Source organism: Schistocerca gregaria, chromosome 7, assembly GCF_023897955.1.
Source record: "Schistocerca gregaria isolate iqSchGreg1 chromosome 7, iqSchGreg1.2, whole genome shotgun sequence".
Classification (NCBI taxonomy): Eukaryota; Metazoa; Arthropoda; class Insecta; order Orthoptera; family Acrididae; genus Schistocerca; species Schistocerca gregaria.
Genome location: NC_064926.1, coordinates 474,630,733 through 474,657,891, shown reverse-complemented (window position 1 = coordinate 474,657,891; position 27,159 = coordinate 474,630,733). Strand labels below are relative to the sequence as shown.

The 27,159-nt window shown below is 45.2% G+C and overlaps 1 protein-coding gene across 1 annotated transcript in view; it reads right to left on the bottom strand.

Moving 5' to 3' along the window:
• Positions 1–27,159, bottom strand: part of LOC126282438 (head-specific guanylate cyclase-like) — a 165,919-nt gene that overhangs the window by 19,135 nt on the left and 119,625 nt on the right. The window contains exons 7-8 of the mRNA XM_049982095.1: positions 7,074–7,217; positions 1,681–1,835 (exon numbers count right to left, since the gene is read on the bottom strand). Of these exons, the coding sequence (XP_049838052.1) occupies positions 1,681–1,835; positions 7,074–7,217 (299 nt within the window). The remainder of the gene's footprint in view (positions 1–1,680; positions 1,836–7,073; positions 7,218–27,159) is intronic.

Genomic DNA, 27,159 nt, shown 5'->3' with positions numbered 1-27,159 from the left:
CTGCCTGAAATCGGCCTTTTTCTTTCTGATGAAGAAAGTGTGAACGAGTGTGTTTGGAACTTAGGCCCCCAAGCATTTGCATTCAAGACTGTGAGGATTGCGGCTTTTCTGGCAGTGAGCAGCTTCAACGAAGGGTATTCAGCAATTCTGAAGACCATGACAACGATGGACGTCACCCTGGGACTCTATTCGACGCAGTTCGTCAAGCATTCGGACGACCACCGGATTCAAGCGGCCGAAAACCGCTTGTCACCGGCCGTACGAGCGGCTCTGGAACAGCGCAGGATGACCCATATCGAGCAGAACGCCCTCTGTGAGGAAGGACTAGATTATGGACCCGGAATAGCAGATTGAACGTAAGCTGCATAATATTGTAGCCAAAACTTCCAATGCGTTGCGTTTTTCTCGAAATGACTTTCTTTTTATAGCGCGGTGTGGTAACTTCAAATCTACTGAATCGATTGGCATGATTCTTTGTTTCCGACGAAGCTAATTAAATTGTCTAGGAGTTGTACCACTTTTATTCCGATTCATCAACTATAAATATTTTTACTTGGCCGATGAAGTCGAAAAATCGTTGGAAAGAAACTCTATTTTTTTCAAATGGCCGCCATTTTGTTTCCTATGGTCCAAATAACTTAAGCGAGGTAAAACTCCTGAAGAATCTTATATACTTCGCTAACGTCAAGTCAATTTTGATTTCAGACGAGCCGGCTGACTTGTGACATACCGCGCGTGGAGGTCTACATCGAAATTTTGTTTCGTTCCGAGAGCACTTCCGCCTTTGCTCTTCGACATTTCTGGTCGAAAAAATTCCAGTTTTTAGAGGAAATATCAATAAACATTTTGACCAAATTTGACATTGATATCTATAGCACATCCTGGGAAAAAAATTCTCAAAGAACATGCTTTTTCGGGCCAAAGATAGTAAACCTCCCCCTAAGCGATTTAAGGTAGCTACGCAAATATACTTATGGCGTATAGCCGAGCCTCAACTGCTCCTGAATGCCGGTCCAGTTTCTTGTCACCGCGCCACCTCGATAGGTAGTTATGCTGAAGTAAAGAGGCTTGCACACGACAGACTGGCGTTGAGAATGGTATAAAATCAGTTTTACGACTGAGGACCGCAACTAGAACAATAAGAGAGGTGGGAAAAAAGAATGCAGGCCGGGGTGGCCGAGGGTTTCTAGGCGCTACAGTATGGAACCGCGCGACCGCTACGGTCGCAGGTTCGAATCCTGCCTCGGGCATAGAGGTGTGTTATGTCCTTACATTAGTTAGGTTTAAGTAGTTAAGTTCTAGGGGACTGATGATCTCAGAAGTTAAGTCCCAAAGTGCTCAGGGCCATTTGAACCATTTGAAAAAAGAATGGATCAGGAGTCCATTGTAGTGGAGTCTATAATCGCAACTGCGAGGGAGGTTAAATGGAGGTGGGTGGAAGATGTAGTCAGGAGAAGTGATGGTACGGCTCAAGGAAGCACTTTTCTGGATCCAAAGACATAAAAAAAATGCCCAATGCTACAGCCCAGTGGAAGATGCATTACAAAACAAGCACGGATAACGTAGAAGTGTACAGATAAAGACCATAACTCAAGGAAAACTCTAGAAGCAAGCCTCGTCCAGTAGTGGATGTCTAGAGGCTACTGCTGACAGTGGTGATCATGAGGCTGGTCGACTTACTGGTAGGTGGTGGGGCTGGCGTTCACCCGCAGCGGCTCGCTGCTCGACTCGAACTTGTTGGCCATGGTGACGTGGTGGCCGAACAGGCAGTAGCGAGGCATCACGCGCCCCACCACACCAGCCAGCGCTGGGCCCGTGTGCAGACCGACGCGCATCTGCAACAGCGCACAGTGCCGCTACATCAGTGGACAATCTCTAAACTACACAGACACCGGTACGCTGCCAGTGTCCAACGTTTGGTCGTGATGGCGTGGTGGCTCTAGAGCAGGGGTGGCCGCTAACCACATTTTTAGAGTCCCCAACTTGTGGAATGTAAGAGACCTGGATGACTGCGATGCACTCTTTTTGTGAATAAGATGATCCAGCTTATACTACATATGTATGTACTAACCCAGCAACTTCTATTAATTACTCAGAGTAACTATTGATTCATTATGTAATTCGCAAACGTAATTAATATCATTAGTACCTAATTTTATGGAAACTATGTCTATTTTTTATATAAACACTGTTATATACCCAGTATTTTGGTAATTTCAAATACAAGTAGAAACACAACATGAATCTCTACAATGTAAACTTCAGACACAAATATTAGTAATATGAATCTTCAGGTTTGGCGGCGCAAAGTCTGTTCCATTAAGTTTTGGGTGTGCAGCCGCAAGAATTCTCCTTCTTCAATATTTCGGCTGTATAACGTTCAGCCATCTTCAGAGTGAGCCGCAAGACCGCCGCTCCAGTGCTCGCTTCATCCCTTTATACTCGGGTACCCCACAGCTGCTCATGCGGCCACAGATCCTAAAGCGTCAGAGACGTTGGTCGGCGGCAGAGACGCGCACAATGCGCGAGTTACATCTATGACGCCGCAATCGATCTGTGTTGGCATGTCGATATGTCATTGTGAGCTGCACTGTGGCCACGTCTTTGTGAGTCTGTTACACCAAGTGTCGGATTCCATGATTTATCAAGGTTGAAACCTCTATCTCTATTAATTATATTCGTCGTCAAGCGAATCTCAATTGCCTCCTTCACTATCGAGTGCCAAAAAGATGATGTAGTTGCCAAAATTTCGACGTTGTCAGCATACTGTGACCAGTGTCAATACAGTGCTCTGCCACTGCCGACTTGTTAGGTTGTAAAAGTCGTGTGTACCTCCGGTGTTCTGTACATCTTTCTTGGACAGTACGAGTTTACAAAATTCCATGCGAATGTGGCCTTTAGTACATTGGACAAACAACTCGTTCTGTCCAAGAAAGATGTACGGAACACCAGAAGTAAGCACGACTTTTACAACCTAACAAGTCGGCAGTGGCAGAACACTGTATTGACACTGGTCACAGTATGTTGTATGACGATGTCGAAATTTTGGCAACTACATCATCTTTTTGGGACTGGATAGTGAAGGAGGCAAATGAAATTCGCTTGACGACGAATTTAATTAAGAGATAGTTTCCAGAATGTGTTGCAGTAGAGATAGTGGTTCCAACCTTGATAAATCACGGAATCCGACACTTGGTGTAATAGACTCACAAAGACGTCGTGACAGTGCAGCTCGCAATGATATATCGACATGCCAACACAAATCGACTGCGGAGTCAAAGATGTAAACGTCTCTGGTGCATTTGGATCTGTGGCCGCATGAGCATTTGCGCGGCACACGAGCTTAAAGGGACGAAGCGAGCACTGGAGCGGCAGTCTTGTGGCTCACTCTGAAGATGGCTGAACGTTATACAGTCGAAACATTAGAAGAAGAAGGAGAATTCTTGCGGCTGCACACCCGAAACTTAATGGACCATGTTAGCAAAATGTTTGCAAAACTTAAGGAAGAGATAAGTAAAGTAAGATAGCATATTAACTACAGGGTGGAAATGAATGAAAGTGCGGTAGCATATTACCAGAGGTCTCCACGTCGTGTACAGAAAGGTGGATATTATATGACATTAGATCAGCCTAACTGCAGTGTCCAATGCATGAGGCACTTGAAGGAAGGCCGGCCGGAGTGGCTGAGCGGTTCTAGGCGCTACAGTCTGGAACCGCGCGACCGCAACGGTTGCAGGTTCGAATCCTGCCTCGGGCATGGATGTGTGTGATGTCCTTAGGTTAGTTAGGTTTAAGTAGTTGTAAGTTCTAGGGGACTGATGACCTCAGAAGTTAAGTCCCATAATTCTCAGAGCTATTTGAACCATTTGAACTTAAAGGAAGGGGAAAAAACAGTGAATGTGTATGTGCGTGTTTGTGTTTGTGTGTGTGTGTGTGTGTGTGTGTGTGTGTGTGAGTGTGTGAGTGTGTGTGTGTCAGTGTGGGTGTGTCAGTGAGCAGTTATGGTGCACTGTGGTGGCGTTCTTCAACATAGATCAGACACATTTGGATGACCTCACACTGGAGGAATTATTGGGAAGCCGGAAGAAGGACGAAGTGTGACGTGTGTGGCTCATTGCATTGTTTCACATGCGTTGGGAGCGTTTAGGACCACAAGCACTGCTGCTAAAAGGAGAGGAGATTATCGATCATGATGAACTACAGCAGCAGATCATCGTTACAGCCTACAGCAGGCAAGCAGGGACTCACATCATACAGAGGGTACAATTGTAACAATTTTTAACAGGAGTGCAAGACACGGAATGACACTCTCCTCAATGGCACGGCGACTGCGTGGGGATGGCCGCTTTGCCAGTATGTTGTGTTCGGCAGCAACGTTTGGGATGGTCCCAAGAGCGTAGGGACTGGATCAAAGAGGAGGAGGAGAGGCGCGTCCTCTTCTCGGATGAGATCAGGATCAGTCTAAGTAGTGATTCTGTACCTACCCTCACGTGGCGAGAGGTGGAGACACGCATTGCTCCCAGGAACATATTCGAACATGATCGATTTTGTGGTCCAGGTGTTTCGGGTGTGGGGAAGCATAATGCTGCGTGGGCCTGCTGTTTTCCAAATCTTTGAACACGGTGCACTCACTGGTCAACTTTACTATGAGACTGTACTCTTCCCCCATGTGCATTTTTTCAGGGGTACATTCGGCCCTGACTTCATTTTTATGGATGACAATGTGTGACCGCATCGAAGAGCGGAGATGGAACAACTGTTGGAACGAAAGGATATTCGGCTAATGGCCTGGCCTCTCCGTTCCCCTGACTTAAATTCCATCGATCAGATGTGGGATACGATGGGGAGACATTTTCCACGTGTGGTCCAGTAATAGGGTCACAAAAAAAGCCCTTTGTTTGCAAAAAATGAAGTAGAAGATTTTATTTTTTTATCTTGTGTATGTAGTTGAGAATCTATTGAATCCAAGTTTTCGACCTCTAAAACCCTAGGGACAAATTTTTGTGGCCAAAAGACCAAGAGATTAAGCCAGTTTTTTCAGCTTTTTGCCCATTACTCGAAAACTATGCGTCCTACTGAAATTGTTACCCTTGCCAAACTGAAAGAGCATTAAATTTTGCGTCGAATGACCTACTTAGATGTCAAAAACGGAGCAGCCGTTTGGCCGCAATCAGTTGTCAAAGTTGGTTTATTTTTGAAACTTCCAGGCAGATTAAAACTGTTCGCCGGACCGAGACTCGAACTCGGGACCTTTGCCTTTCGAGGGCAAGTGCTCTACCGTCCCTTTTTTTTAAATCTCATTTTATTCGATAATGTTCGTTGCATCTGCTCAGGGCTGACGTCGCAAGACATCCGTTTAAGTTCGTTGTTGATCGATTAACTCTTTTTTTTGTTACAGAGGGCTGCTAACCCTCTGACCGAACACGCTGTGGTACCGTGCCGGAATATATGAGCTACCCAAGCACGAATCACGCCCCATTCTCACAGCTTTACTTCCGGCGGTACCTCGTTTCCTACTTTCTTAACTTCACAGAAGCGCACACTCCGCTGCAGAGTGAAAATCTCATTCTGGAAACATCTCCCAGGCTGTGAGTAAGCCATGTCTCCGCAATATCCTTTCCTCCAGGAGTGCTAGTTCTGCACGGTTCGCAGGAGAGCTTCTGTGAAGTTTGGAAAGTAGGAGACGAGGTACTGGCGGAAGTAAAGGTGTGAGAACGGGGCGTAAGTCGTGCTTGGATAGCTAAGATGGTAGAGCACTTGCCCGTGAAAGGCAAAGGTCCCGAGTTCGAATCTCGGTCCGGTACACAGTTTTAATCTGGCAGGAAGTTTCATATCAGCGCACACTCCGCTGCACAGTAAAAATCCATTCTTGTTTATTTTTACCAGCTTCGCTAAAATGTCGGCTCCAACGCCTGTAATTTAAAGATGGCTACTCCAATTGAATAATGTTAAGTCATCAAAGTTGTAGAGCCAGAAATTTCATGTTACAAAAGCATCCAGTTTTTCAGTTTTAGGCATTATTAAGCATTCATACACTTGAAAGTCAAAGTGATTTCATTTTCTTTTTGTAAGTGAAGTGCACAGTACTTATCAGAAAAAGTACAGTAACACAAAAATGATTAGCTCGTCTTTGGCAAACGGCCCTGCACTGTCAACGTCGAATCTTCGATCATATAAGAAGGTATTTGATTCTGATAAACACTGCTTTTATTGTAGTGATGAAATTGGTGCTAATTGGGAGAAACTTAGCAGACTTCCCTATGCAAAGCAAAATATTGTTCGTAAAGTGGTGGAACTTGAATTAACAGATACTGTTATTGGGGTTGAGAGGTGATGACTGGGTTCGCGAATTGTTGTAACGTTTCCGTGATGAGGACCTTTGTGATACAAATGCTAAATGTCATAGGTTTTGTCAGAGGGATTTTAGCCGGCCAATCAGGGGTGGAGAAAAACAAGGAAGTCCTTGATCCACACAGATGGATAAAGCAATGGAAAAGATTGATTCCTGCATCGAACAATCGAAGACTGCCAGTTTACTTAGCAGGAGTTAAAGGACTAAATCACGGATGGCTGGGAACAGGTGTAAGGACCATAAAAACCCGACTCTTTCGGAAATATGATGAAGAAATAATGATTGTTGACAGACATGAAAAGAGCACAGTAGTGTCTCAAAAGTGCGGGCTATAAGGTACTATATGATAGTTTCCGTCACAGCAAGTTATCAGATCCATTACTGCACAGCAATACTCTAGCAGAGGACGAACAAATGTAGTGTAGACCTATTACTTCTACTAAGTGTCTTGCCAATAAAACGCAGTCTGTGGTTTGCTCCTCACAACATTATCTACGTGATCGTTCCAATTTAAGTTGTTCGTAATTGTAACCGATAGGTATTTAGTTGAAGTGACAGCTTTCCCATGTTAATGACCCTTTTTGCTGTAAAGTCACAACGCGGACACGGTCCTCGCACGAAATGATCATTCGCGGTGTGTTGACAGAGTGAATGGTGTTCACTGGGCGCAGTGCGCCATTCGCGCGGTTGCCAGATGGGCTAGGCTGCGCTGTGTACGTACCCTGATGGGCTGGCCGTCGTGCGTGCGGTGCGCGGCGCACGTCTCGATCATGAGCAGTGCCATCCACGCGATCTGCTGCGCATGCGTGGAAGACTGCTTGTGCAGCCCGCCGGCCACGCAGTAGGCGTCTCCTATCGTCTCCACCTGAAACAGGAGAGCGCCGCTCTACAGCCTTTCTATCCCTTACCGCCCCTCAACCTGTCCTCTGACGTGAGCCACTGTGACAGTAGGATGTGTAAAATTTAGAAAATTTTGGACTTCATCCTCCACACTAAAATATGTACAAATACACTCCTGGAAATTGAAATAAGAACACCGTGAATTCATTGTCCCAGGAAGGGGAAACTTTATTGACACATTCCTGGGGTCAGATACATCATATGATCACACTGACAGAACCACAGACACATAGACACAGGCAACAGAGCATGCACAATGTCGGCACTAGTACAGTGTATATCCACCTTTCGCAGCAATGCAGGCTGCTATTCTCCCATGGAGACGATCGTAGAGATGCTGGATGTAGTCCTGTGGAACGGCTTGCCATGCCATTTCCTCCTGGCGCCTCAGTTGGACCAGCGTTCGTGCTGGACGTGCAGACCGCGTGAGACGATGCTTCATCCAGTCCCAAACATGCTCAATGGGGGATAGATCCGGAGATCTTGCTGGCCAGGGTAGTTGACTTACACCTTCTAGAGCACGTTGGGTGGCACGGGATACATGCGGACGTGCAGTGTCCTGTTGGAACAGCAAGTTCCCTTGCCGGTCTAGGAATGGTAGAACGATGGGTTCGATGACGGTTTGGATGTACCGTGCACTATTCAGTGTCCCCTCGACGATCACCTGAGGTGTACGGCCAGTGTAGGCGATCGCTCCCTACACCATGATACCGGGTGTTGGCCCTGTGTGCCTCGGTCGTATGCAGTCCTGATTGTGGCGCTCACCTGTACGGCGCCAAACACGCATACGACCATCATTGGCACCAAGGCAGAAGCGACTCTCATCGCTGAAGACGACACGTCTCCATTCGTACCTCCATTCACGCCTGTCGCGACGCCACTGGAGGCGGGCTGCACGATGTTGGGGCGTGAGCGGAAGACGGCCTAACGGTGTGCGGGACCGTAGCCCAGCTTCATGGAGACGGTTGCGAATGGTCCTCGCCGATAACCCAGGAGCAACAGTGTCCCTAATTTGCTGGGAAGTGGCGGTGCGGTCCCCTACGGCACTGCGTAGGATCCTACGGTCTTGGCGTGCATCCGTGCGTCGCTGCGGTCCGGTCCCAGGTCGACGGGCACGTGCACCTTCCGCCGACCATTGGCGACAACATCGATGTACTGTGGAGACCTCACGCCCCACGTGTTGAGCAATTCGGCGGTACGTCCACACGGCCTCCCGCATGCCCACTATACGCCCTCGCTCAAAGTCCGTCAACTGCACATACGGTTCACGTCCACGCTGTCGCGGCATGCTACCAGTGTTAAAGACTGCGATGGAGCTCCGTATGCCACGGCAAACTGGCTGACACTGACGGCCGCGGTGCACAAATGCTGTGCAGCTAGCGCCATTCGACGGCCAACACCGCGGTTCCTGGTGTGTCCGCTGTGCCGTGCGTGTGATCATTGCTTGTACAGCCCTCTCGCAGTGTCCGGAGCAAGTATGGTGGGTCTGACACACCGGTGTCAATGTGTTCTTTTTTCCATTTCCAGGAGTGTATGTATAAACGCTATAAAAGTTCCTTTTGTCAACAGCTCAAAAGCAAAGGTTCTTCAGACGTCTGTTAGTTTGGAATTATTTTTTGGTTTTTGAAATCCGCCCCAAAAATGTGTAAAAAACTTTCTCACTCTTTTCATTTCCTCTCAGTATAATCGGTATGTCTAATTTTTCTGTACACGATGACCCTTGCTACAGTGGCTACACCGGTTCCCGTGAGATCACCGAAGCTAAACGATGTCGGGCGTGGTCGGCACTTGGATGGGTGACCATCCAGTCCGCCATGCGCTGTTGCCATTTTTCGGGGTGCACTCAGCCTCGTTTTGCCAATTGAGAAGCTACTCGACCAAATAGCCGAATAGTAGCAGCTTCGGTCAAGAATACCATCATAATGACAGGGAGAGCGGTGTGCTGACCCCACGCCCCTCCTATCCACATCCTACTCTGAGGATGACACGGAGGTCGGATGGTCCTGATGGGTTACTTGTGGCCTGTAGACAGAGTGGTACACAATGATGGTGTTTCACATGTCCAATTACAGATGTATAGAGCTGTTGATAAAATATCGACTTATCGAGAATTTTTACAAACAATATCGGCATACACCGGAACATTTTTTCCCACCATATACCGATATCGAAGTGGCAATATCGAGGGTCGATATTTTTGTTTTAATTTTTTTTCGCTATTTTCGGTAAATATTTGAAATTGTTCTTTCGAAATTGTAGTCGAACATAGTTTTACTTTCACCGTGTGAAGGAGTCTTACTACTTTTTGAGCTTTCAAACCAATTTTAACGCAACTAGTGTGCTACTTCTTCACATCGGCATTCTTCAAAAACAGATGCTGAAAATGATGAACAAAAATGTAAATGAGAAGATTGGTCGTTGCGGTGGTCGGAGACGTGTGTGGGGAAATGCTGACCTAATTAACGCTCAGCGCTACCAACAGAAACTGCAATGTTTAACTTCACCACGCAATTTTGACACTACAATTGCTAGGTCGCCGGCGTCATAGAAATGAAAAAAACAGGGAAGTCGACATGCAGTGTTCCAGACAAATCCGATATGTGACGAAACCGGACGACGGACACCTTTTATTGTGCCACTTACACGCTGTTACCATTGTTAGGAAAGTGGTTATTGCCAAGCGTGAAAGTCCATCGTTTGCCTTTTTATTCTTGCTCTAAGGGGGATAGTCAGGCTGTTAGCTTGTTGATGTACAGAGTATCTAATAGTAAAGCAATACTTAAATATACAGTTCTAAAACTGGCATTATATTTACAATATGCAGCCGCTATTTTTTTCTTCGATATATGGCTTCAATGAAACATTTATTCTGTTAATCGAAGTTCGATAACGGTACCTTTTAAATATCGATATTTGAGATACCCAATATTTTTAAAGACATCAAGAGGGAACTCAGTATACAGTGTGGTTCATTGATAGTGACAAGGCCAAATATCTCACGAAACAAGTGTCAAACGAAAAAACTACAAAGAACGAAACTCGTCTAGCTTGAAGGGGGAAACCAGATGGCGCTATGGTGGCCCGCTAGATGGCGCTGTCGTAGGTCAAACGGATATCAACTGCGTTTTTTAAAAATAGGAATCCCCATTTTTTATTACATATTCGTGTAGTATGTAAACAAATATGAATGTTTTAGTTGGACCACTTTTTCCGCTTTGTGATAGATGGCGCTGTAATAGTCACAAGCGTGTAACATTTCGTCAGTGCGGGCGGTATTTGCTTCGTGATACATTAGCCGTGTTAAAACGGACCGTTTACTAATTGCGGAAAAGGTCGATATCGTGTTGATGTATGGATATTGTCATCAAAATGCCCAACGGGGGTGTGTTGTGTATACTGCTCGGTATCGTGGACGACTTCATGCAATTGTCCGGAGCGTTCGCCGGAAACTTACGTTATATAAGAAAACAGGAAGTGTTCAGCCACATGTGAAACGTCAACCACGACGTGCAACAAATGATGATGCCCAAGTAGGTGTTTTAGCTGCTGTCGCTACAGATTTTTTGCACGCGTTCTATTTAGCGACGAAGCGTCATTCACCAACAGCGGTAACGTAAATCGGCATAATATGCACTATTGGCCAACGGAAAATCCACGATGGCTGCGACAAGTGGAACATCGGCGACCTTGGCGAGTAAATGTACGGTGCGGCATTATGGGAGGAAGGATAATGGCCCCCCATTTTATCGATGGCAATCTAAATGGTGCAATGTATGCTGATTTCCTACATAACGTTCTGCCGATGTTACTACCAGATGTTTCTCTGCATGACAGAATGGCGATGTACTTCCAACATGATGGATGTCCGGCATATAGCTCGCGTGCTGTTGAAGCGGTATTGAATAGAATATTTCATGACAGGTGGATTGGTCGTGGAAGCACCATACCATGGCCCGTATGTTCACCGGATCTGACGTCCCCGGATTTCTTTCTGTGGGGAAAGTTGAAGGATATTTGCTATCGTGATCCACCGATAACGCCTGACAACATGCGTCAGCGCGTTGTCAATGCAAGTGTGAACATTACGAAAGGTGGACTACACGCTGTTGAGAGGGATGTCGTTACACGTATGGCCAAATGCATTGAGGTTGACGGACATCATTTTCAGCATTTATTGCACTGATGTGGTATTTACAGGTAATCATGCTGTAACAGCATGTGTTCTCAGAAATGATAAGTTCACAAAGGTACATGTACCACATTGGAACAACCGAAATAAAATGTTCAAACGTACCTACGTTCTATATTTTAATTTTAAAAACTTACCTGTTACCAACTGTTCGTCTAAAATTGTGAGCCATATGTTTCTGACTATTACACTGCCATCCATCACAAAGCGACAAAAGTGGTTCAACTAAAACATTCATATTTCCTTATTTACTACACGAATATGTAATAAAAATGGGGGTTCCTATTTTAAAAAAGACGCAGTTGATATCCGTTTGACTTATGGCAGCGCTATCTATCGGACCAACAGTAGCGCCATCTGGTTTCCTCCTTCAAGCTAGATAACTTTCGCTCTTTGTAGTTTTTTCGTTTGACGCTTATTTACTGAGATATTTGGCCCGTTCACGATCAATGGACCACCCTGTATAAAATTCTGATGAGGAATGAATATCTGGGAATGTAAATTCATCTCTTCCTACACAAAAGAAGTGTCGACATCGCCTCAGTTCATCACATACCATTTACTTCCGAGTGCAAAAAAGGCTGCAAGAAAGCCGGTACATTCGTAACTAAAAGGGTTGACTCTGTTGCTCCACTGACGCACTCTAATCTTTGTGAAGAGTGCGTGTGATAGCATGTGTTGCAGATACACCACGCTTAAACGAACAGCAGGGTCACAGATGTCACAGCTCATTGTCCCTGCTGTGTGGGTACTGTCACGCGGGACATTTGAAGGCGATTAGATCATCAAACTTATTTTGCATCCAAACCATACAATTCCAGCCATAAATTATTTATCAGAAGTTTATCTGAACGCGAACCATGAAGTCTCCCGCAGAACTGCTTGTTCTGACATCCACTGCTTTTACTAGCCACATAAAGTTGTAAGACGTCGTGGTCTCCTGACCTTCATTGCTGACATGTTCCGCACATCAAGACGCTTCATTCGAACCCAAACTCGATAACATAAAGTCAATGTTGTATGAATTCATGTAAACGATATGCAAATAACTAATAAACCGCAAATGCGCACTGACATTGAAATGCTCTAGGCTGGCGTACACACACACATTCAAGACGTGATGGTGACAGGGGCTTTTAGTTTGGGAGACGCAAACCACACGCCAGAGGGCCGGTCCCTTCAGAGGACGACTCAGACTATCTATGTCGGCCGTTGACCGCCCATAGAGCAGACAGAGTTTGCCCGAGGGAAAGGAAGAACGACCCCGTGTTTGGCTTAAAAGCAAATTCCGCTAAATTGTGTGGGGACGCCCAGCCAACACATTCTTTAGAAAAATAGCTCGCAGTTTCATAGATTGTCACAGGGAGACAGCAAACGCCAAACGCCGATGCTACAGATTTCCGGATTGGTCACCTTAAACGAAACGTCACTCTCCCGTTTTAGAAGAGCAATGCTGATTGGCAGACGATATTTCTGACGCCTTGAGCTGGAGGAGTAATGGAAGAGACCGAAATATATATCCCTTCACGTCTGGCATGGAGAGGGGCTGTTCCGTCGTCGCTCTTGGAGCGAGAACACGTAATGAGAGCGTGTGCTCTCGTACATGTACTCAAAGAGCGAGGAACAAGTCTCTCCTCAGTACTTCACTAGGAGAGCACCTCTGTTTAGAGCGAATCGCAGTGTGCCTCTATATTGAGTCCTCGTGATTAAGCATTGTTCACTGTGTTGGTTGCCACACTTATTGTGTGGTGTGAATGGACAAAGCTCTAGTTAAAAGCCTGCGAGCGAATTTTTGAGTGGCATCGCGGTCGACTGGTTATCTGACCGGTGTACCAGGCCAATAGTAGACTAGGGGCGAATAGGAGTCCTCGACTTCATTAAGACGTAGGGAGAGTTTGATTGGAGAATCCAGTTAGAACGAGAGTTATTTTATTTGTCAGCAGCGAGCGGCGCAGACAGCAGTCATCGCAGCTTACGGTATTGTGTGCTACAGCTCTTGGGAGCCCCATATTTCCTCTGCAACAGTACACTTCACTGCATTTCACACGCAACAGCCTCGACCGTACCTAGCAACATTCAAGTTGAGTAGGCGCGGCTCTCAGCCATTCTGCCAAGTCAATAAAAATCTTAAACTTCGTATAGAAATTTCATTAGCGAGTCCTATCCTTAAGAGGTAACTTCACATTCCGAAAAGAACCCGGAAATAACTTGTTTAGCTCATAACTAAAGGTGCCATTGTGATTTCTCAGAATTTTTGCAAAATAAATAATAATTTTCGTTAGTTTCATGTTTCTCTTACACTAAATAGCACTACTCCAGTACCCAAGTATCCCACTAGTTACGTAAGAAATTTTGTGAATTTTTATGTCATTTCCTTACAGCGGACGACTCCAGAAGATATTTATTGCTGAAAGTTTTTCAGGCATTTCTCTTTGGAACGTTAGGAGTGTCTGTCTGACTTCTGTAGCAGTGTGGGGGTGGAAATTGCATCTTGCACGAGACACAGGGTAAAGAGTACGCCTCAGATTAATTCTTTGCGCAGAATGACAGAATAGCACCCACACGCACTAAGTAAGTACCGAAAGATGTTATTTCAACAAAAAGTTTTCACGTTAATTACAGTCTCGTGCAACAAGCATAGAACTGGAAGAGGAGTTTTTGTGTGTAAATTAGGCTGTCTACACTTTCTGCTGACGCTATTTCTATAGGTATCGAAAAATTTCCCTTTGTACGGCAGGTGTAAAATACGTACTCTAAGAAAATACTGGGGTGAACCTCCTCATCTTACATCTTGTAAAAAAAGAACGTACAAACACTATAAAATCTTCTTTCGTTAAAAAGACTAACATCTCGTGCACTTGTGGTCTAATTCTCTGATGTTTGTGTTCTATTTTTAGTGGGATACAAAATTATATTGTAGCAACAGTTTGATGAGGTATTCTTTTCATATTACCCAACATAAGGTCCCACGTCAGATAAATATAAATCTACAATTGGATAGATTTGTGAGCAATACTGCTCATAGGAATAATAAAATGACTAATTCATATAATATGCGTACATTCTAAGACAAAAATAAGGGATGGAGCACCAGTCAGTTTTGCATTTTCCGTCGATACCTTTACTCATATCAGTTTTGTGACCAATTAGCGTAACTTCTATTTGGTTCTTCCGTCTTAGAGTGTGTGTGTAAACAGCAAAAAAAAACGTTAGCCGTTTTAAAGAAAACAGCCACCTACCCATCAGATTGTGATACAAATATCATTATTCATCGTAATAATGTTCTTTGGATACGCGGAAGTAAGATAGCCTTACGAAACTCACACAAGCTTGTTTTTCGGGAACGCACGAGACCTGTCGGAACCGTAGCGTCAGTTCGCTTTTAAACACATCGTCTCCTGGCTTATACACTACTGGCCATTGAAATTGCTACACCACGAAGGTGACGTGCTACAGACGCGAAATTTAACCGACAGGAGGAAGATGTTGTGATATGCAAATGATTAGCTTTTCAGAGCATTCACACAAGGTTGGCGCCGGTGGCGACACCTACAACGTGCTGACATGAGGAACGTTTCCAACCGATTTCTCATACACAAACAGTAGTTGACCGTCGTGGCCTGGTGAAACGTTGTTGTGCTGCCTCGTGTAAGGAGGATAAATGCGTACCATCACGTTTACGACTTTGATAAAGGTCGGATTGTAGCCTTTCGCGATTGCGCTTTATCGTATTGCGACATTGCTGCTTGCGTTGGTCGAGATCCAATGACTGTTAGCAAGATACGGAATCGGTGGGTTCAGGAGGGTAATAATGAACGCCGTGCTGGATCCCAACGGCCTCGTATCACTAGCAGTCGGGATGACAGGCATCTTATCCGCATGACCTCAGAGGAGCGTAGCAACGATTCTTCTGCAGATTAGGTTCACCTAGAGCTTCTCAGTGCATGTCACTTCCTCTGGCACTATTGTTTGAAAGACGTATTGTTGGCAGGGAGACTACGAGAGTACGTTTAGCCGCCCAACTGGAAGGAAGTTTCGTCCTACACGCAAAAAAAGAAAGCCTTTCTTCGCAGTGGGCGAAAGTTGTGTCCTAAGTATACCTGTTGAGGATGGATCACTGCAATGTGTAATGACATGCTTCTGTTGTTTGGTGAAAAAAGAGGGTGAAATCAACATCGACTCTATGGAGATAGTGAAATCCGATGCTGGCACATACACTATTTCCCCGACTCGTACCAAAGGGGGAGCATAGCTTAACGACCCCATCCGTCAACGGACGGAACATCATCGACAGTATCAGACGTCCAAACTCCATGGAAGAGTGCGAAGGGGTTTATAATTGAAGTCTGGTCACTGGCACAGCGATAACTGGTGGTCGGGACCTTACGCCACCACCTATCCTCCCATTTACGGCCAAACAGCGATGGTAAGGATGGTAAGAATTTGTGCCACCATCAGGGGTTGAACCTCCCAGGGCCACCGAAGACGCATATGTTAGCGACCTCAGCTATGGATTCAAGTGTTGCCGGAGAAATTCATGGTGGACTCCAAAGTGCAAATGATCCAAGTGACTAGAAAATCTGCGCAGGTGACTACTGTATGTAAGAAAGCTAAAAGAACGGAAAAGAAAAACTGCAGACCAATACCCCTAACTTCTGTTTGCTGTAAAATCCTTGAACACATTCTCAGTTCGAATATGATAATCTTCCTTGCTGCTAAACAGCTTATGTCTACGAATCAGCATCCCTTTAGAAAGCATCGCTCGTACGAAACTCAGCTTGCCCTTTTCTCACATGACGTACTGTGAGCTATGGATTAATGGCAACAGGCCGATTCCATATTTCTAGATTTCCGGAAAGCGTTTGACACGGTGCCCCACTGCAGTCTGTTAACGATGGTACGAGCATAGGGAATAAGTTCACAGATATGTGACTGACTCGAAGACTTCTTAAGTAATCGAACACAGTATGTTGTCCTCGACGGCGAGCGTCCATTGGAGACAAGGGTACCGTCAGAAGTGACCCAGGGAAATATCATAGGACCGCTGTTGTACTCTGTATACATAAATGATTTGGCGGAAAGGGTGGGCAGCAGCCTGCGGTTATTTGCTGATGATGCGGTGGTGAACGGTAATGCGTCGAATTTGAATGACTGTAGGAAGATACAAGACGATTTAGACAAAATTTCCAGTTGCTGTGATGAATGGCGGCTAGCTCTAAATATGGAAAAAGTAAGATAATACGATGAGTAGGAACAAAAACCTGTAATATTCGGATACAGTATTACTAGCGTGTGCTCGACACAGACAATTCGTTTAAATGTCTGGGCATAACGACGCAAAGCAATATCAGGTGAAACGAGTATGTGGAAACTGTGGTAGGAAAGGGAAATGGTCGACTTCGGTTTACTGGGAGAATTTTAGGAAAGAGTGGTTCACCTGTAAAGACGACCGCATATAGGACGCTGATGCGACCTATTCTTGAGTATTGCTCGAGTGTTTGGGATCCGTACCAGGTCGAACTGAAGGAAGATACCGAATCAATTCAGAGGAGAGCTGCTAGATTTGTTACCGGTAGGTTACGGAGATGCTTCGGGATCTCAAATGGGAATCCCTGGAGAGAAAGTGACGTTCTTTTCATGAAACACTATTGAGGAAATTTAGAGAACCGCCAATTGAAGCTGAGTGCCGAAAGATTCTGCTCCCGTCAACATACATCGCGCGTAAGGACCACAAGGATAGGATACGAAAAATTGGAGCTCATGCGGAGTCATACAGACAGTCGTTTTTCCCTCCCTATATTTGCCTTTTTGCGTGTGGAACAGGAGAGAAAATACAGGGTATACTCGCCAAGCGCCTTGTGGCACGCGGTGTATCTATGTACATGTATATGTAGATATCAGATGATGGTGTAATCCCAGTGTTTTAGAGTTTCAATGAAAGTACTCCTGAGTCAAATATAAAGGGGTCGCTCAGATTTCATTCCAATGTTTCACATTTATTATACACTGAAGCGCCAAAGAAACTGCGGTCAGCAACTCCTGCATTAGACAAGTGTTTGGCGCAGTTGTTAGGTCGGTTATTGCTGCTACAGTGGCACATTTTGAAGATGTAAGTGGGTTTGAATACGGTTTTATAGTAGGCTCACGAGCAATGGGACACAGCATCTCCGAGGTAGCGCTGAAGTAGGGATTTTCCCGTACGACCACTTCACGAGCGTACCGTGAATATCAGGAATCCGGTGAAACATCAAATCTCCGACATCGCTGCGGGCGGAAAAAGGTCCTGCAAGAACGGAACCAACAACGACTGAAGAAAATCCGTGAAAGTGACAGAAGTGCAACCCTTCCGCAAATTGCTGCAGATTTCAATGCTGAGCTATCAACGAGTGTCAGCGTACGATTCATTCAACAAATCTCATCAATATGGGCTTTCGGAGCTGAAGGCCCACTGTGTACCCTTGATGACTGCACGTCACAAAGCCTTACGCCTCGCCTGGGCCAGCCAACACCGACACTGGACTGTTCATGACTGGAAACATGTTGTCTGGTCGGACGAGTCTCGCTTCAAATTGTATCGAGCGGATGGACGAGTACGGGGATGGAGACAACCTCATGAATCCATGGACCATGCATGACAGCACGGGACTGTTGAAGTTGGTGGAGGCTCTGTAATGGAGTGGCGCGTGTGAAGTTGGTGTGATATGGGATCCCTGATATGTATAGATACGACTGTGACACGTACGTAAGCATCCCGTATGATCATTTGCATCCATTCGTGTCCATTATGCATTTCGATGGACATGGGCAATTCCAGCAGGACAATGCGAAACACCACACGTCCAGAATTGCTACAGACTGGCTCCAGGAATACTTTTCAGCGTTTAAACACTTCCGCCGGCCACCAAACTCCCCAGACATGAACATTATTGAGCAAATCAGGGATCTCGGAAGAGATCTACCCCCTCGTACTCTTATGGATTTATGGACAGCCCTCCAGGATTCATGGTTACAGTTCCCTCCAGCACTACTTCAAACATTAGCCGACTCTATGCCTCGTTGTGTTGCGGTAATTCTGAGTGCTCGAGGGGCCCCATTCGATATTAGGCATCTTTTTCTCTTCAGTGTATAAATATAGAATGAAAAGTACGGCACACGGTTATTCGCAGAAATGGGGAACTATAAGAGTTAACTATTGCTACGAAAGATAAATTTACTTACGTCTTTAAATAGCAAAAACATGTAATTTAAGAATACATAAAGTAAATTTATTTCTTACAGATGACATCTTGCAGGTGGGCTCCAATTTTTCTCAAATATTCCTGCAGTCTCTTAGATAAATTGCGCATGGTTCGAAGTAACATTTCAGCCGGAATTTTGGGAACTTGTTCTGAAACCTTTGTTTTAAATTATTCTTTTGTAGCAGAGCCACTATTATACACTATGCTTTTAGCGTGATCCCACAAGAAGAAATCGCACGCTGACGGATCATGGGATCTGGGAGGCCACGGAAAATCACTATTTCTCGAAACCGTATGGTTGCCAAACAATTACCATAATGTAGCCATCGATATTGACGCAGTGTGTGATGTTGAACCGTCTTTCTGCAACCACCCGTTCTCAGTGTATTGTGGGAAAGTCTCTAGTTTTTTGCGCAACAAAGGATGGTGCATAGCTTCGTAGCGATCCGATGTCACTGTTGTCCCAAGGCCATTCTCGTCCTCATAAAACATGCCTCTTATACCATACGATAACACAGAACACCTCACGGTACCATTGCTGCTGTGCAATGGGCATTGGTGTAGCTGAGCAGGACTTTTTTGTGCCCAATAACGAAAATTTTGTTTATTTAAAGTGTATCTCTTTAGACTAAGAAAGACGTGACTTAAAGAAAGAGGGGATAACGTTCGCAAATGAGGTGACATTGATGATAAAAATATGTCGCTGGAAAATTGTTTAAAGATTGCATCTCGATGTATAAAAGAAAGAAAGAAGTCTAGATATCTTACGAGGACACGGATTCGTTGAAATGGCTCTGAGCACTATGGGACTTAACAGCTGAGGTCATCAGTCCCCTAGAACTTAGAACTACTTAAACCTAACTAACCTAAGGACATCACACACATCCATGCCCGAGGCAGGATTCGAACCTACGACCGTAGCAGTCACGCGGTCTGGACTGAAGCGCCTAGAACCGCTCGGTCACCGCGGCTGGTGGAATGGAAAAGTTACTCAGCGTTGGCTGACTGTTGTGAAAAGTAAAGGAGCATATATTACTGATGACTAAAGTCATTGTTATTTGTATCTGTTGTGTTTATTCAATATACTGAAAAACACCACGAACTCTTGTACATCACAATACTATCAGGCAAATTAGTTCGTGCGTACTAGGAAGAAAAGAAGGACACCCGATCGTCTTCTACCACGCCACCAACACTGCAACATCCAAATTAACGTGCCGACCCTGTGAAGACATGGGATAAGGCCGTGAAAAAGAAAGGATCTACTACTTTCACTGTCTCAATTTCTTATCTAATACCATCAGAATCGCCTGATTTAATTTTACTACAATCCATTATCATTGTTTCACTTTTGTTGACGTTCATCTCATAACCTGTTTTCCAAGACCTTACCCATTCCGTTCACCCACTCTTCCAAGTGTTTTGCAGTCTCTAGTAGAATTACAGCGCCATCGGCAAACGTCAGGTGTTTATTTGCCTTTTCTTAATTTGCTTTCACGTGGCTCGTATGAGGACGGGTTGCGAGTAGCCGCCGACAACCAGTTGGTCTGGAGGCGCAGGACTGTGACGTCAGCTGCCCGGCAGACATCCGCCGATTACGTCCTCCCGTTAGTAACAGACAATGGTCCTGCTTGGGAGTCGTGAGGGCGGGCGGTGGCGCGTGAGCCGTCGTTTTAAGCACTCAGTGATGTAGAACGTTGCTCTGCCTCAAGGTCACCCTCAGAGGGCATGGACGAACTTATCCATATTTCTTCTACCTTAACAATCGCCCTTTAACATTAACTCAATTCTTCGTTCTCGTTACATGTTTTACTCAGAAGTAGTCACTCATTACGGTGGTGCTTTTTGTGTTTCCACGCTATCGAAAGAAGTGTGGTTTACTGCCGCCGGGCCGACCGGAGTAGCCATGCAGTTCTAGGTGCTGCAGTCTGGAACCGAGCGACCGCTACGGTCGCAGGTTCAAATCCTGCCTCGGGCATGGATGTGTGTGATGTCCTTAGGTTAGTTAGGTTTAATTAGTTCTAAGTTCGAGGCCACTGATGACCTCAGAAGTTAAGTCGCATAGTGCTCAGAGCCATTTGAACCATTTTGAACTGCCGCCGGGAATGGGTACACTAGTCCACCGTATCATCTTAGGAAAATATCTAAGGCTGTAAGACGATTTTCTTTGACTCCTATTTCGTATATTTACACCATTAATTGCTATATTTTCTCATAAAGGCACAGTTTTTTTTACAGACAACGAAGTGTACAGAATTCCCCGAAACTTTCGGATCAAAACTGTACAGATGGCGAAAGATCGTGAACTGATTAATTAACCAAAGTAACAAAAATATCCTGTGGCAAGAATCAAGACAAACATTTTAGACGAGGGTTGTCTTGACTTAGTAATGCGTATGAGCATGTGTTGGTAAACTGTGGATGTTTCATCACAAACAATAACTTCCAACACCGACATTAGTTCGATACCTACAAATAATAATTAAAAAAATGCACAGTCGTCTTGTGATGTGCCCATGACGGAGTTTACAGTTCAAGACTGATTGTCGTAGACGGAGTATTACTTGTTACAGCAACCTGCATAATGGATTTAATGTATGGTGAGGCAGGACGAAACGACCATAATAGCGAAAGTATTCGGTGACCTCTTTATACTGGGAATTGACCACTGGCTGTCACTAGAGAAGGACTCGCCAGTACAAAAGGAGCGAGGATTTCCGTATTGACACCAGAAAAGCAGGAACCGCAGAAAGGCTCGGTCAGGATGCCTCATGGACTTTAAACGTGTGCTTATCATTTGATGTCACCTAAGTAACAAAACCATCAGGGGTATTTCAGCTTTTCTAAAGCTGCCCAATTCGAACTTTGGTGACGTAGTTGTGAAGTAAAAATGCAAAGGAGGAACAACAGCTATGTCGAGACCATGCAGAACTCATGTACTGAGGACGGGAACCGTCACGTGTTTTGGAGGGTGGTTGTAAAAAATTGCATGAAGTAAGTGGAAAGAATCACTTGTGAGTTTCAAAATAAAAGCAGCAGTCTAGCTAGTATCTTGTCTATGCGTAGCACGATAAAAATAATGAAGTACAACAATCGAACAAATCCTCGTGGCCGGCCGTTGTGGCCGAGGGGTTCTAGGCGCTTCAGTCTGGAACCGGGCGACCGCTACGGTCGCAGTTTCGAATCCTGCCTTGGGCATGGATGTGGGTGATGTCCTTAGGTTAGTTAGGTATAAGTAGTTGTAGTTCTAAGTTCTAGGGGACCGATGACCTCAGATGTTAAGTCCCGTAGTGGTCAGAACCATTTGAACCAAGATCCTCGTAACCCCCACATTTCTGTAGTCAGTCCTAAGCGATACTTGGGGTGATGTGAAGTGGATAACAGGAAACGATGGAATGTTTGGATTTGACGATTACTTGGAGAAGGTGACCTGCCATCATGTGTAATGCCAACAGCGAAGTACGGAGGAGCTGTTGTTACGATAAGGACGTGTTTTTCGTGGATAAGGCGTGGTCCTCTTATTGCCCTTAAGAAAACGCTAAATGTGAAAGGATATGAACATATTTTACAGTGTTGTATACTGCGTGCATTAGAGAAACAGTTCGTAGACGCTAATTGTTTGTGGCAACATGACAATGTACCGTGTCATAAGGCAACACCTGTGAGGTAGTGGTTCGTCGACAATAACCCTCCTGAAATGGACTGATCTACCCAGAGTCCCGATTTCAACTCAGTGGGCGAGTAAGAATGTCCACTTTGCTCCTGACGCCAGCGTCAACAACACTACCTTCTCTGATTTCGGCCCTTGAGGAAGAACGGACTGCCATTCCTTCACAGATTTTCAGACACCTTTTCAAAGTGTCCTCAGTAGAATTCAAGCTTTCATAAAGGTGAAGGGAAGACACACCCCACTCATTTTAATGCCCACTAATGGATGGACGTTTGATCAGGCAGTGTACAGGAAGATGCACTATTTCTCGATTTACAAAAATCATTTGACCCAGTACCACATCTACGCTTATTGTGAAAAAGTACGAGCCTATAGGGAACATAGCAAAATTTGTGACGGGACTGAGGATTTTTTGGTTGGGGGGACACAGCATGTTATCTTCGAGGAATAGTCATCGAAACATGTGGAATTAATTTCGGGTATGAGCCGGGGGAGTGTGCTGGGACCCTTGCTGTTCATGTTGTATATTAATTACCTTGCAGATAATATTAATAGTAACCTCAGACGTTGTAGTTATCTATAATGAAGTAACGTCTGAAAAAAAGCTGCACAAACATTCAATCAGATCTTGATAAGATTTCAAAGTGATGCAAAAACTGGCAGCTTGCTATTATTGTTCAGAAACATAAAACTGAGCAGTTTAAAAACGGAAAAATATGTAGTATCCTATAACTATAATATCAATGAGTCACAGTTGGAATCGGTGAACTCGTACAGATACCTGTGTATAAGACTTTGCAGCATTATGAAGTGGAACGATCATACAGGCTCAGTAGTAGTAAAACTGGAGGCAAACTTCGGTTTACTGGTAGAATTCTAGGTAAATGCAACAGTTTACAAGCGTTCAAATGGCTCTGAGCTCTAAGGGACTTAACATCTGTAGTCATCAGTCCCCTAGAACTTAGAACTACTTAAACCTAACTAACCTAAGGACATCACACACATCCACGCCCGAGGCAGGATTCGAACCTGCGACCGTAGCAGTCACGCGGTTCCGGACTGAGCGCCTTTACCGCGAGACCACCGCGGCCGGCAGTTTACAAGGGTGTTGGCTTAGAAATTGGTCGTGAGAACCATCTTAGAGTATTAGTTAAGTGTGTGGGATGCGCACCGTATGGGAATGGCAGGGGATATTGAACGTATACAGGGAAGGGCAGCATAAGTGGTCACAGATTTGTTTGACACGTGGAAGTGTGTCTCAGAGATTATGAAGAAACTGAACTGGCAGATTTTTGAAGATAAATGTAAACTATCCGGAGAAAGCCTACTTACAAAGTTTCAAGAATCGGCTTTAAAAGATGGCTCTAGAAAAATGCTACAACCACCTACATATCGCTTCCGTATGGATTGTGATGAAAAGATCAGAGTAATTGCAGCACCCACAGAACCGTTTAAACAGTCGTTCTTGCCGTGTTTCATAGGTTAATGCAACTTGGACAAGGCTTAATAGCAGATACAGTGGGAAACAATATCTGCCATACACTTCACAGAGATTTGCAGAGTATGGGTGTAGATTTACATGGATTAGACAAAAATATGGAAACACCACGAGAAATGTATGCTTCAACATAAATAGGGATGCTACCCAAGCCTACAAGTTGTACTGTTGTACACTGAAGAGCCAAAGAAACTGGTACACCCGCCTAATATCTTGCAGTGCCCCCGCGAGCACGCAGAAGAGCCGCAACACCACGTGGCATGAACTCGACTAATGTCTGGAGTTGTGCTGGAGGGAATTGACACCTTGAATCCTACGGGGTTGTCCATAATTCCGTAAAGGTACGTGGGGTTGGAGATTTCTTCTGAACAGCACGTTGCAAGGCATCCCAGATATGCTCAATAATGTTCATGTGTGAGGAGTTTGGTGGCCAGCGGAAGTGTTTAAGATCAGAGGAGTGTTCCTGCAGCCACTCTGTAGCAGTTCTGGACGTCTGATGTATCACATTGTCTTGCTGGAATTGCCCAAGTCCATCGGAATGCATAGTACACATGAATTGATGCGGGTGATCAAACGGGTTGCTTACGTACGTGTCACCTGTCAGAGTCGTATCTAGGACGTATCAGGGGTCCCATATCGCTCCAACTGCACACGCCCCACACCATTACAGAGCCTCCAGCAGCTTCAACAGCCCCCTGCCGACATGCAGGGTCCATGGATTCATGAGGTTGTCTCCATACCCGTACATATCCATCCACTCTATACCACTTGAGACTAGACTCGTCCGACCAGGCAACATGTTTCCAGTCATCAACAGTCCAATGTCGGTGTTGACAGGTCCAGGCGAGATGTGAAGCTTTGTGCCGTGCAGTCATCAAGGGTAGACGAGTGAGCCTTCGGCTCCGAAAGCCCGTATCGATGATGTATCGCTGAATGGTTCGCACGCTGACACTTGTTGGTGGCTCAGTACTGAAATCCGCAGCAACTTGCGACAGAGTTGTACATCTGTCACGCTGGATGATTCGCTCGAGACGCCGTTGGTCCCGTTCTTGCAGGATCTTTTTCCGGTCGCAGAGATGTCGGAGATTTGATGTTCTACCGGATTCCTGATATTCACGGTACACTCGTCAAATGGTCGTATGGGAAAATCCCCTCTTCATCGCTACCTCGGAAATGCTGTGTCTCATCGCTCGTGCGCCGATGACAACACACGTTCAGTCTCTGCCATTGTAGCAGCAGTAACCGATCTAACAACTGCGCCAGACACTTGTCTTACGTGGGCGTTGTCGACCGCAGCGCCGTATTCTGCATGTTTATATATCTCTGTATTTGGACAGGCGTACCCAGACCAGTGTCTTTGGCACCTCAGTGTATTTGACAACAAACGGCACCTATGCTATGCCTGAATAGGTCTCAAGTGTTCTTCGTGGTCAGAACACTATTCTGTGCGTTTGTGAGTACATTATGTCGGAGGTAAATGAATTCGAACGTTGGCAAATTGTTGTTGTTGTTGGTGGTGGTGGTTAGTGTTTAACGTCCCGTCGACAACGAGGTCATTAGATACGGAGCGCAAGCTCGGGTTAGGGAAGGATTGGGAAGGAAATCGGCCGTGCCCTTTCAAAGGAACTATCCCGGCATTTGCCTGAAGCGATTTAGGGAAATCACGGAAAACCTCGCTCGGTGGCAAATTGTTGGTGCTCATATGGTGGGTGCTTTCGTAAGCGAGGGAACTGAAGTGTTTGGTGGTACTACGAACACCGTATCAAAGATTTATACATCATCCACTAAGTCACAACTTCCACTAAGACGAAACTCGGACGAAAGCGTTTGTTGAGTGATCGTGACAACGGTTATTGAAGAGGGCTGTGTCGAAAATTAAGAGGGCGACAGCTCAAAAAGTTACTGCACATCCGAATATCGCACTCGTGAACCCTGTCAGCACCAATCAATACGAAGGCGTTACTTAAGCAGGTAACTCATGGGCGAGCTGTAATTTCATAAATACTAATGTAGTTAAGAGAAATCCGTGATTCCAAAGCCATAAAACCTGGACTATATGAGGCAATGGAAAAATGTCATTTGATCGGTTGAGTCTTGTTTCACAATGTTTGCACCTTCCGGTCGAATTTACGTTCCAAGAATAAATCATGGCCTGGGATTCGGTGATAATTTGGCCAGCCATATCGTTGTATTCCATAGTACCCGCAAGGTAGCGTTCCAAAGTGAGTTCCAGTTCGGTTAGGACATCTTGTGTGAAATTCCAAAGTGTAGTGCTGCGGCGTTACGATCCTTGAAGTTTCAACAAGATTTGTGTAGACTTGTAGACGGCGCCCTGGCTGCGAGTGTGACGAAATGTGTGTGACACTCGCCGGAAAATGGTGGTGGAGGAATGAGGCAACACCAAGTTTTGTGTTAAGTCAGACGCATCAGCAAGTGAATTCGTCGAATTTGCCCCGGATACAGAAAGTCAGGGTCCTCCTCGCCCCTCCACGAGGACGCTCCAGCTTGAAGGTGAAGATTTTGCGAAATGTTTGGACAGCAAACGGATCACAGACCTGGATCACCCACCACATTTGCGGGATTAGGCCCCAGCCGACGTCTGCTTGTTCCCCAAATTGAAGTTGACATTGAAATCTCTGTTAAGTCGCATTTCAGGACATCCAAGAAAATTATACTGCCGTACTAGTTGCAACTCGAAGAAAGGACTAAAGTAACTGTTTCAAAATCTTTTCTGTACATATTCAGGAGGGGACTATTTTTGAATAAATACAGTGATTTAGTGAACATAAACCATGACTTTTATTTTTGATAAACGTAAGTTTAACGGTACTGCGAGATGCTGTGCACTGCCAAGTTGTGTGTGAGCATTTTGGCCACGTTTGTTCCTTAATGGTGAGACAGTATTAAAAGACGTTAGGGGCCCCTTTTCGCATGGCTCGCAGCGTCCAGGACTGATTTTGAGGGCACGAAGATGAATTGTTACCTCTGTCTTGGCCACAACAGTTACCATATCTCAGTGTTATATACACCTTTGTTATCTCTATCCATCTGCACTGTCGTTACCTGATCTTGCCACTATTTTGCAGCAGAAATGGTATAAGATACCTCGAAAACTGTATAGGACCCGTATTTATCAATTCTGAGACGACTTTTAACTGTTTTGAATGCCAACTGTATTCCTACATCGTATCAGGGATGGTAATGTGATGTTTCTGATATTTCCTTATTTCCATCCAACCTCCGTAGATGTACAGTCTTAGACAAAAAAATGGCTCTGAGCACTATGGGACTTAACATCTTAGGTCATCAGTC